Genomic DNA, 12,375 nt, shown 5'->3' with positions numbered 1-12,375 from the left:
AACCACCTCCCCGCTGACCTCCGAGGACTACATTTTTAAAGGCTGACAAGTAATTCAATCTCCAATTAACAATTTTAAATGGTGCAATGCATATTGCTGTATAAATGTTTCTGCAAGAAAATATCCGAGGGTGAAAGAGAACACATCTGCCGGAGAGGCCCCGAGCTGCTGCTGCACTCAGAGGATTTGGATGCCCCCAGTGAGCCACGCGGCCAGCGGAGCCACGAGTGGCTCCAGAAACGTCGCCACCTTGCTTAGAGAGGGAATGCTAGATGTGAACTCACAGCAGGAAAGGCAGCACAGGGTTACATCGGCTACAACCAGGATCTGACCTGTCCGAAGGGGAAACTTCAAGCCCTTGAGCGTGGGCTGGCCGGGGAGGTGCGGAGCTGGGAGCAGCGTTAGCACGAGGCTTACCCAAGGCTCCGATTTAGCAACCGAACGCGTGCGCAGAAGGGGTGGGCTCGCTCCAGCCCCAGGAGGGGTTCAGGTGAGCCGCTCTGCTTCCCCCTCCTGTGCTCCCAAAGACAAATCTCTCAGGAGAGCAGAAAGCTGTGCATTTAAGAGGTGCACAAGACAAAGCGCCTCCCGTGTGCCTCCATCTCGGCAGAAGGATGAGGACAGCAATGAATTGGGCAGGAGGAGAGGCTCGATGCAGCACCGCACGTGTCAGAGCTCAGCTCGGGCTGTAGGGACACACACCATTTGCAGGTAACACAACCTTTGATGCCACGTGCTTACAAACCACACGGAGCACTGCCAACATCTATTTCAGCGGGTCCTCCAAAAGCCATTCTCAGCGCTGCTGTGGGCCACCCCGTTTTACTTTAGAGGATCTTTTGGAGAGTACAAAGGGGAGCCAGCACTCCAGCAGCCCGTTTAGCCTCTAAAGACCATCCTCAGCAGGTCTGTAGGCACGTCACAGGCACCTTAACCACCTCTGAGCACTCTATGCTGCGATGTGCAGCTGCTTTTGGGGTGCTCCTTTTTAGCGACCGAGCTGCCGGTTAGCGGACACAGGCACCGCGGGGCTGGCTGGGCTGGCACGTTTCATCAGAGATGAAAGATCTGCAAAAATGACAGCAGAGGGCTTGAATGGGAATCATTATGTAACATAAGTGCCGTTATTATTCAGAGCATATCATGTGTTTATATCGAATATAAGTGCCAGATTTTTATCCAAATAATTTCAATAATTGCAATTCCCAGCCCACAATTTATATTATCTGCCAGAAACCTGAAGCAGAAAAGGCGCACGCACGTACTATAAATAGCCTATTTTTCATAAACAGGCAGAAATGATCAGAACGAATGTCTCATCAGAAAACACAATGCAGGAACTTAAAACCTGACTGCTGTTACGTGCAGCCAAGCCTCAACAGATCTTTGGGCGTTCATTTCTCGGCTCCGTCCTCCCCCCAAATCACGTCCTCCGAGGCAGAGGAGCAGCAGCAGCGAGCAGGGGAGCCCAGCGAGGACGGGTGCCAGCCGGAGCCGTGCCCGGGGCAGAGCTGCTGCCGTGCCTTTATCCTGCAGACAAGGCGAGGGAGCACAGACACCTCCTCTGCCCGGGAAGGCAGGGGCTGCAGTTCTTGCATTTCTAATCCAGGCCCGTGTGCAGCTCCTGCACTTTTAATTTACGAGCGTTCGGTGGGGGACCCTTCTGACTTGGGAACATATTGGCTCGGTCTAATGCTTGGAGATTATTAAAGTCAGAGCTATACTCCACTATCAAGTCTACAGATCTTTTATTTAGAAGATATGGTGCTCTAAATGCACAAAGAGCTCCCTGTCACCTTCACATTAAAGCCCCTAGTGCCTGGTAAATGGAATTATATAGCTGTCATCTCCTTTCCCCAAAGTTTTAAGAGTACAATGGGCTCATTTTTTCACACTCCATCCCAGCTTCAGAACTAAGAGACCTACTTTGTATTGATTTAAAGTCTCAGAAATAAATAAACCTGCTTCACCAATGTGATTCACAAGAAATTCATGATACACTATTGCATGATATATTTCGAGCTGTGGCTCCGGCTCTTTTTTTCCTTTGGTGAGTGATGGGGGAGGTGGGAGGTAGGGGGAGGTGGGGGGGACGCTGACAGCCTGATGGTTATTGGAGATGGCTACTGACTGCAAATCCAGGAGCAGGTCTGGCCGGTGGGCTCCTTTCCTTGCTTTAATTCAGTGAGGACGGAGGGGGAAGGGGAAGAAGCACCTGCACGGCACCTCGGAGGCAGCAGGGGAAGGCACATCCAGCTGCCTTCGGAGGCACCTTGTGCCTGAAGATCCCAAAGCCCCTTACTAAGGCAGCTGGCAACATGAAATGGGAGTGGGAGGAAACAGCTTGCTCCATCTTGCAAGAATTTACGGGGATTTTTGAAAGCTTCCTCTTCTGGAACAGAAAATCAAAATTTGCGATCTCGAGATCTGAGCAAGTATCAGGCAGGGCCAGGACGTTTGCTTCTGACTTCTGAAGTATTTATTGTAGGTATTAGAAATAAAAGTTAATTCGGAATGAAAAATCAGTTGGAAAGAAAAAAGAGCTTTTCATTTGACAAAAAGAAAAAATTCAAATGAGAAATTCATCAAAACCGATACTTTTTTTCCCAAAGAGTTCCCGTTTCAGCGGACTGGCATTCTCAAATGAAAAATGTCTTGTCGAAAAATTCCTGCCTAGCTCTCCTTTCACGGTGTAGGGAGACCGCATGTTTTGTTCAAGGTCACTCCATCAGTCTGTGGTAAATCAAAAGGACTCAATATACTTTGCAAACTCAAATTACAGCCCCCTATTCTACATGGTCCGACCGCTCGTAAATCCCATCTGTCTCAGTTAGGGGTTCCCTGCTCCAGGCACCAGCCCTATAAACGGCATTAATGATCGTCTCCGTGATGCTGAAGATTTGGGTTTGGTCATTCCCTTGGTCACCTTCTGAGCCCCAAGAGCAGCCTTTCGGCCAGACCCCCTCCAAGGGGACAGGCTCCAGCACAGGCTCCTCTTTCAGCAGGACAACGAGACTTTGTTCACTTTGCAGCACGGTTTGGGGCTTGATCATAAAATATCTGACAATTTCCCAATGCAGTTCCTAGAGTTCCCACCCAAGCATCCAGAATGGCAGAAAATTTATCTGCAAGTCACGGTAGAAAAGAGCCAGAGGCAGATCCTGATACCCTCCTCGGGACAGCCTGAGAGAGGGGAGGGCAGGACCGGGTATGCTGGGGCACATTTGGAAGATGCCTCCTTCCACTCAGCTCCAGTGACATGTCTGGACCCAGCACACCAGTAAAAACACGTCCTACAGAATCACCAGAAACCAGGATGTAATTTCTGTTCCATTAAATAGAAAGGAGGTTTTAAATACACGGGTGTTTCTCTGGAAGGCGCAGGCAGAATACGTGCCGATACGCTCAGCTCCTATTTAGTGGGAATAAATACAGCCCGCCCACACTGCACAAGCCCCGTCCACGTAGATAAACTGATCAGGATCTGTATTAAAAATGATAGAAGGAGGGAGAAAAAAAAAGTCAACAGAAATCTATTAGACCTTCTTCCCTAAGCAAACATAAAGGGACCAATAATGCGATGTCTGGAACGTAAATTGTCTCTAATGGGAACAATACACAAATATCACCACTTAAAGAAAGGCAATTAAAAATAAAATGTAGAAATGGAGGCTGGTGTTTGTTTCCTTGCACTCGTCTGAAGCCCGGGCATCCACCCTGCTCGCATTACCTTCTCCACATGGAGCGAAGACCTTCGTGTCCCCAGGACTGCCCCCAGCCTGTGCTGACACCCAGGGGCAGCAGCAGGGACGAATTCACCGTGGGGCTGAGCCTGCCCCTGCCAGGAGCTCGGCTCTGACCTCGGCTCTCACACCCGACTGCCTTTGCTGGGGTGTGAGCGATGAGGACCTGTGCCCGGGGGCCTCCAGCAGCACCCTGGGCTCCTGCACCAGCTCCAAGAGAGCCGAGGGAAGCAGCCCCCACCCAAGAAGCCACCCTGGAAAGCACCCAGGGCAGCAGAGGGACCCCCCCGGCCTCCCCCAGCACCGGGGCTGAGAGCAGAGCAGCCTCGGAGCGAGGGGAAGGGCAAGGAGCCGGCGTCCAGCGCTGCTGCAGCACCAGTCCCTGGCTGGCACTGCTTAGGCCCTGTTTGATTAGCATTCCCCAGCACCCCGCGCCCATACGTATCTTCCTAATAGTCTTGCTGTGCCACTACAGAAAGATTCATATCATGCATTAATAATTATAATGCCTCTTTGAATGACAGGGATGGCACTTGCTGTTCTAACTCACATGATTGCTCTCACATGATTGCTTTGATCTAATCCAAGACTTGGGAGTCATCTTGAGCAGATACTGAGCTGTCCCTGCCTCGAATCTCAAAAACAGAGCCTTTCGCGTTCTGTATTTTACAGCAAAACCCCCCGAACAGCATCAATCTCACCGGGCTTTTATTTATTTTTCCAGATTGTGAAACCGAAGGGTAAATATTGCCGCCTGCGATGCTGACGACTGATCACTCGCCCGAGACGGGCGGGCTGGGCTGTGGGAGCTTCCTGCTCCTCACGCATCAGCCTCAGAGCCGAGCCGGCAGGATAAGACAAGGAGATTCTTGAAGTGGTTGTTGGGGTGCTGGGTTTTCAATGCTGATTGTCAAACCAATCCTCACAGTGGTCTGGTGTATCACCAAGTCCTCGGGGACTCACCCCCACGCACGCACCCTGCTGTGCCCTGACCCCGCTCGGTGACGCCCGCACTGCTGGGAGATGTACCCAGGGAAGGTCATTGGACAGTCGCTGTCTTTAAAGCCTTTGAGGTTTCTCAGCTATTGCCATATTGCACTAGCAAACCACGAAGCCTCCACTGATCGGTTCCCCTCACCGACACGTCCCTCCTAAAGCTGTTCTCCAGCAATGCCTCCTTGCCAGTCGGTGTCCATAGCCTCAACCACTTCACCCGTGCATCTCCCACCCCTCTGCTACGTGGACTCCTCGCTCTTGACATCTCTGACCGCTCTTCCCATGATCCACAGCCTCCTCCTTCAGGGGGAAATGTACTACGATAAAAGGAAGAACTTTGTTTTTTTTAGGAAAGAAGTCCTTTTGCTGCTCTCACTCACCCACACGGTCAGAGTAGGGAGCACACCACGGCAAGGGAAGAACTTGAGAAAGGTACAGAAGATCTTTGGGGACAGCAGGCAGAGTGTGACAGATCTTGGCTTGAACCAGAGGCAGCCCCCAGGTGCCATGGGGACACATTTTGGGCATGAAACACTTCATGGGATGGGCATGGGTGTGACCGACAGCCACTCTTTGTTTGCATTAAGGAAACAGCCTTAAAGATGGGACTTCTTTCAAACACGACAGACGAGGAGGAGCAAAGCAATCAAAAGCAGGTCAGCAACAGCCTTGGGAACATCCCAGTGAGGACGGAAAGGAAAGGCAGGCCTGGAAGCTTGAACCGTGGGAGCAGAGCATAAATGGGGAGCGCTGGGCTCTGCAGCCTGCTTCTGCTAGGAAGGAAACTGCTGGAAATCTGGAAATTAGCTGGTGGGTAGGGCACAGCAGCAGCACGTCACCCACCTCGCAGGAAACCGCGCTGAGCTGGTGACGAGGAACGGGAGTCGAGGGAGGTGGAGGCAGGTACGGGGGTGGAAAAAGGGGGAGGCAGTGAAAGTTAAAAAAAAAAATAAAAAAAATCTCTGCCTCAGCAAAAGTTTTCATTAAAATTTTAGACAAATGATCTCTGTGTCCTTCTCCCATGCTGCCTGGGGCTCCATGCTATTTCTATGCAAATAACAACCTCGTGGTTTATATCTTATTATTTCCACCGGAGCTGCGGCGACATGACCCGAGACGTGTGTGAGGTAGACAGCGAGAGAGAGAGAGGGAGAGAAAGAGAGGGAGAGGGAGGGAGGGAGATGGAGTGGCTGCTCGCTGAAGTGTGAAAAAATATTGTCAGGAGTGAGCGGCAAGAACAAAAAAAAATTGCAGGGATAACGTGTTTATTTCAGCCCCTCTCCCCATGTGAACCAGCACCTTTTAAAATTCATTGGGCATCAGGCGATCATGCACAATCCATCTGCTTTCACTTTATCATTTGCATTTCATGCCTCCTGGCTTTTGATGTGCTGATACTTTGATGCAGTCAGGAGACGCGCATTATCATTATTTCAATTTTCAGGGGGGTCAGCGGGCTCAGCACAGGCGCGCGCACACGCTCGCAGGAGAGGAATGAAATGTCATTTCCACCTCTCCACCCCCTGCTGAAATGCAACGGGGAAGACAAAAGGGGTACGGATGAAATGCAGCCCCGGTGCCCCGCACGCCGAGCACCGGCCGTGCCGCGGGGCATCACACCTTTCCCTCCGCTCCCTCCCTTGCCCCTAGGTCCGGACTGCAAACAAAGACGGCTTAATCGAGAGCACGGGGAACCTCCCGGAGTTCCCCCGTCCCCCAGACAGGCAGAGGGGCTGCAAATCCCTAAACCCACCTGGCAGGCGGCTCAGCGGGCTGTGCCTCTCTCCTGACGCGGCGGTGACACGGGCACGGCACGCAGCCCGCACGCCGGCACCGGGCTGCAGAGCCAGGCAGCAGCTCCGGCTGGAAACCATCGTGACCTTGAGCTCATCGCTAAGTTACAGGCTGCAGGCTGGGGCTGGCAGCTGGACCCTTCCCTCTGCACCCAAACCCTCAGGCTGGTTTTACATAATGAACGAGACCGGCAATGGATCTGCCGGCACGTAATGTTTCTCACAGTCCTCCTCTGCTCCCCTTGTGAACTGGAAAGAACCCAATATTTCACGGGAAAATAAAAAAAAACAAACAACTTTCCAGAAAAAATAAAACAACACCTCACTGCTTTCTGCAAGCCTAATTGTCTCCACTGCTGCAGAAACATTTTGGCACGGCACGCTCTCTTACAGAGAGAAGACATTTTGAAGGTACGTGTGCAGGCACGAGGCCACGGATGAGTTTCATACAACACCTTCTTTGAAGGCAGTAATTAAAGTCAGCGATGAAAAAGCCCAAATCTTTGTCTCAGGCACGACCTTTCCTTGAGACCCTGCCCCTCGGGTGGGTGACCTCGCACTGGCACCCAGGAGCGCTGCCTTCCTGCGCAGGGCCCTTCCCAGCATCTCATCCAAGGGATCAAGAAGCGAGGCTCAGCTGCTCCACAGAGAAAAACCACAACAGCTTTCCAGCACCAGACCCTTCTGGAGCCTTATTCATGCACTGGCAGGAAAGAACAAGACGCATCACGCCTCGTGCCCGAAGGACCTCTGCATCCCTCCAAGGGAGGACGGCTTAATTGGCCCCTGGCTGAGAGAGACCTGACTTCCAGCCAACAGAAAATTCAAACCAATGTCCTCCTATAGCCACAGGAAAAGCATTTAACGGGTTAGATATAAGGACAGGGAGAGGGAGTGCAATCCAAAGCGGATTGTGCCTCCATCACAGGACGATGCAAGCTGTTAGCGTGCACCGTGTGCTTCACACCCCGCGTCAGATCTCAGCTGGAACGAGCTTGGTCATTTCAGGCTAGCACCAGGTCACCTCGCTCTGTCGTACCTCTGGGACACGGTTACAGCTGGATCCATTCAGGAAACTCTCACCAGAACTGCAGGGATTTAAAAACGGAGCTCGTGTGCACCAGGACACCCCACAGCACCCAGCCCTGAGGGGGGCTCCCAATCTCCTGCTGTTCACGGACAGGTCAACTTGCTGGTGGCTCTGGGCTTTAGTCCTCTCACTGGGAGAGCTGGATAAGGTGCAGTAGGTTCCTCCTTTGCCTGACCTCTCGGCAGGAAGGGGTTCAGTGCCTACACAACATTAGCTGCCTTTCCAGCAGAGCATGGAGGTAGCAAAAAGGGCACACGGAGTGATTCAGCCCGCTGGAGTCCTCGGCATAGGATGGGCTAAGTCAGCCCCAGAAAGCTTCTCCTTCTGCCTCTGCCTCCTGACAGATGTCAGCTGCTTAATTTAGACTAAATCCTTAATTTTTAAGTGCCAAAAATTTAGTGAGATTACAGTAGTCCTAGAGAAACCAACATTCTCTCCATGGGCAGAGAGTGCAGTTAAACCTCGAAAGGGAGCGGGAGCGGAGGACTGAACAGACTGCCTGTGCCATCTGGGAAACTCTGCAGGACCCCGATCCCCAACAAATGACAGCTGGAATCAGGCAACATACTCCACTTCAGCAAGCACTAAACTGACTCAATCTCTTTTTAAAGGATGGATCTTCAAATGCCTCTTTTCCTTCCATTGATGCAGGTGTGTGTGATGTGTGTAAGAGATCTAACTGAGGGTACTGCATCCTGGAGTTGATAGGATCAATGCTTCATTCTCTGCAGAGCCCCCTTTATTCAGGGGAATAATTCAACGAGAGACTATTTTCCTTTTATCTCCCATTGTCGGGCAGGCACTCCTTGAAACGCAGCTTGCGATGAAGCACAACCACCCCAGGTGCTGGAGAGTGCCTGAGAACAAAGCTGCACAATGGGGAAGGGCACTCGCGCCCGCACAATCCCAACTCTCCCGTAAACAAAGCCCTCGCTGAGAGGGACGAGAGCGGAGTCGGCTGCGAGCCGTGTCTGCGACAGACAAGGAGCCGGGGGCTGTGATATTAATAGGCTTGGGGCAGCAAGGGAGAAAAATCGCCTCTGGTGGGGGAAAAAAAAAAAGAAAAAGAAAAAAAAAAAAGAGCCACTTTAGTAGGGAAAGCTGTGAGTTTGCTTCCAGCCTGAGTTATTCCCCCCTGCCCTGCACAGCTGAGATTTCCAGCAGGTTTGACCCCTTGAAAATCACCGTTCACACACTCTTCCCCAGGCTCCGGTGCTTCCTCAGTGTTAACACAAAGTTCATGGTGATTCTGGCCCATGGATTTCAAAACACGTTCTTCCAGACACTGGCAACAACCCTGTTTCCCCTATCACAGTACACAGTGGGTGGGAGAAGATGCTGCCCGGTCGGTGGGCTTCTCTACTTGTGTCATTCAGTCAGTGCACACAGCCCATGTTAAAAGCTTTTTCTCCTTCTCCTTCACCTGGTTCATGCTCAAGCCCTTATTCTGCGGTCCTGCCTGCATCCCCTGCCAATCTCCTACCAGGATGCCTGGAATAGTGGCTCTTGTCAAGAGAAACAGGCGCATGAAAGGACTGCTTTCTCACCAGAAAAAAAAAAAAAATAAAGGAAAAAATCATTAAAGTTTCCCAGATCTGCCCTGTGTCATCTCTCGTTTTGATCAGGAGCCTAACCAGGGTAGGTTCAGCCTCTGAGATTCCCCTTCACAGCTCTTCCAGAAGCTAACAGCAAAAGGAACCCGCCAGAACAACAGTGCTGCCAGCTCCTTATATATCAAAGAAAGAACTCAGAGAAACAGCCACTCACTTCAGATGGCTCTGAAGACTGAAATGTAAAAAACTTACCTTGTTCAGAGCTCCGCAGCCGGTCAGGATTATATGAGAGTTCTCAACCTGGATAGTCCTCTGCCCGAGCCGAACAAGGTAAGCTCCAATTCCAATGGCCCGACATGTAACCTTAAAAAAAAAAAAAGAAAGAAAAAAAATCACATTGATTTCTGTCCTACCACACAGCCAAAACCTATTGATTCAGATGTCTAGATAAAACTAGTTGTGTTTGTATTACAAGGTTATAAAATCTACATTGCAGAACTCCAGACCTATTGTTTTGTAAAAACACATTAGCTGAACATGTGTGTATTTTATTTAAAAACGAGGAGAAGCAGTAACTTATAGACTGAGCAGACATGAAGCCAAATGGCTGTTTCTAAAAGTGCTCTAAATTTAGTTTGAGATGGATCCAGCCTCGTAACGGTGCAAATAGTGTTGCTCAAAGCCTACAGGAGCCAATTTACATCAACCAAAAGGCTGATCCCAGATGTATCTCTGGATAGCACTACAGGATTTTTAGCTGAAATAGATGATACAGTTTGAAGAACAGAAAGCAGTGGGGGATTACCAAGTTGATGGTGATAATACTGTCATAGGCTAAAGATGATTCTCCAGCAATCATGCCAGATCCTCTGAGGTTCTCTATTCCAAGTCCGTCTTCCTTCCCGATAATATCTGTTATCTTATACCTGAGGGAGACACATACAGCCTTTGAGTCACAAGGTCCAGTGATTTGCTGAACCGGTTTGCTACAACGAAAATGAAAAGTGACTAAATATCATTAAGGCTCAGAAGAATAATGTGCATAAAACCCATCCAGGACCAGTACACGAGCTCATTCTGCAGCCTCGCTGAGCACCACGAACAGCCCGATGTATGCGCAGTCAGAGCAGCGCTGCGAAGAACAAATGCCAGGGGAGAGGAATCCCATGAAAAGCACTCTGTCATTCCCACAGGACGTGAGGAGCAGTCTGATTATAGAAAAAAGGGCAGGAAAGGAAGAGAATGTAGCCGAAAGGAACAAAAAAATAGGACAAGAGATTACAACGCGTCTCTTTTCTTTACTTTTTTCTTCCCCTCCAGAACGCATGGAGGCCTTGGCCTCACTCATGGATTCTTCTGTCCTTACTCTGGAGTCTACCAGAAAAGTAGTTTTCAAAATTCATTTCTGGGCAGGAATCATCATCCTGCTGTTAGAGCTTTTACCACTGCAGGATCCTTGGGGACAGCTTGGACCCCAGCACAGTGCCAGCACAGCGCTACCTCCAGCAGGGCAGCGCACGACACGACTTTGTACTCTGCTGCTCCATGTCCTGATAACACAGAGCTACAGCTTTCCAGCTGAAGACAAGGACAGGACACGCATCGCCTTCTCATGCACCCGAGGATGAGCAGAAAGCTTTTCATTCTGACATGTCTGTGCTTACCTGGACTCTCCGTTGTCCTCCACATGTTCACAGTGAACTGAGTTCAGAGCACTGACTTTTTTGTAGTCCTGAGGCGTCAGGTACAAGTATTTGTATCCCTGTAGGCAAAAAACAGCTCGTTCATCTCATTCCCAATGGTAGGCCCTTCCCAATCCCCAGTAACCCACCCAAAGAGAGAGTTTCAAGGGAACAGATACTGAGAGTGATAGAGGCATCCTGTCTCAACCTCAGAGCTCCAGCTGAGGTCAGTGAAAGCCAGGGCTGCTTTCAACACTTAGCACTAATTCATTCTGGATGCCCATCCTGTTGCCTGAGAGACCCCATACCAACTTTGGAGCTAACAGCCCAGCAAGCACGCAGCTCACTTCTGAGCTTCTGAGCTTCTGAGCTTCTGAGAGGCTGTGTATAATAAAGGTTATGTGCTGGGCTGATCCTCTTACTCCCATGCCTCCTTACTTTGTATGGGTCATCCGGGTCTTCCCACGCCACGTGGAACATGTGCCGAATCTCCTCGGCCAAGCCGATCCTGGCTCCACTGTTGGCAGCCACGTAGATGCGGGGTATGCCATGGCTTCGGGCAAGCTCCGAAGCCCTGAGGAACAGCATGTCTTCTTGGGGCCCGAACGAACCGATCCGGTAGGTAATGTCATTGCCAATGACAATGATATCGCGGCCTTCTGGATACTCGGGGGTCTTGAGGGTCATTTTCCAAGCTACCATCCCAATCTGCAATCAAGGAGCAGAGGACAACAAGAAGTCATTACGTACGTTCAGGATGTGGAAGCAGGGACTGACACGAGGCCCATGTCCCTCACGGACGCTGCATTTCTGAATTGTCCTGGGGAGCTGTGCTACCAGCGGCTCCAACGCGCTGCCCGCACAGAGCACAGCTGGCAGGGCTCGAGCCCCTCAGGGGCACTATTAATAACCCTTTTATTTCATAGCTATCCCCCTTTATTTATTTGTCTTTCTTTCATTCCTTTGCCTCTTTCCCTTTTCCCTCCCAGATTCTGCAGCAGTTTCTTCCCAAACCAGCCAGGGTAAGCAATGCTTTTAGCTGCATTTTTCTTTTTTTTTCTCTTTAAAACCACCAGATCATCTCTTCTGGCCCATCTTATGGCGACGAGCGGCATCTGTACCCCCCGTCTCCATCTCCGAACGGCCGCGTGTCGCCGCGCTGGGGAGCTGGCCACCCTGGAAGGCATTAAGGGATGGAAATCGCAGCGTCCCCTGAAAGCCACATGCATCACCCAGTCCCCGCTCGCCCAAGGATCATAAGCTCTGAGTACACATTCCTCAAGCCGATTGCACAGCCTCTGCAATCAGGAGGGCTGAAGCTCTCATTGCGGGGCCTCTGAATTCTGCACATGATGAACTAAATCGGGAGGGGGAGCGGGGAGAAGCAGCAGATAGATATGTGCCATTTAATCCAAATCAAAATGGCACGATACACAGTCGAGATCCAATCAGCATCTGCAATAAGATATGCCATAATAGGCTCATTAAAAAAAATAAAAAGACGGGGGAATTAATCAA

The 12,375-nt window shown here is 50.6% G+C and overlaps 1 protein-coding gene across 3 annotated transcripts in view; it reads right to left on the bottom strand.

The window, feature by feature from the left end:
* The window catches only part of ACACA (acetyl-CoA carboxylase alpha), a 93,643-nt gene that overhangs the window by 28,157 nt on the left and 53,111 nt on the right, over positions 1–12,375 (bottom strand). For all 3 annotated transcript variants that reach the window (XM_068655943.1, XM_068655945.1, XM_068655944.1), the window contains 4 exons: positions 11,296–11,565; positions 10,840–10,937; positions 9,981–10,101; positions 9,428–9,538 (listed from right to left, as the gene is read on the bottom strand). In XM_068655943.1, the coding sequence (XP_068512044.1) occupies positions 9,428–9,538; positions 9,981–10,101; positions 10,840–10,937; positions 11,296–11,565 (600 nt within the window). The remainder of the gene's footprint in view (positions 1–9,427; positions 9,539–9,980; positions 10,102–10,839; positions 10,938–11,295; positions 11,566–12,375) is intronic.

This window comes from Anas acuta, chromosome 19 (genome assembly GCF_963932015.1).
Source record: "Anas acuta chromosome 19, bAnaAcu1.1, whole genome shotgun sequence".
NCBI lineage: Eukaryota > Metazoa > Chordata > Aves > Anseriformes > Anatidae > Anas > Anas acuta.
Note: the sequence above shows the minus strand (reverse complement) of the source record. Positions and strands in the feature narration are given on the sequence as shown.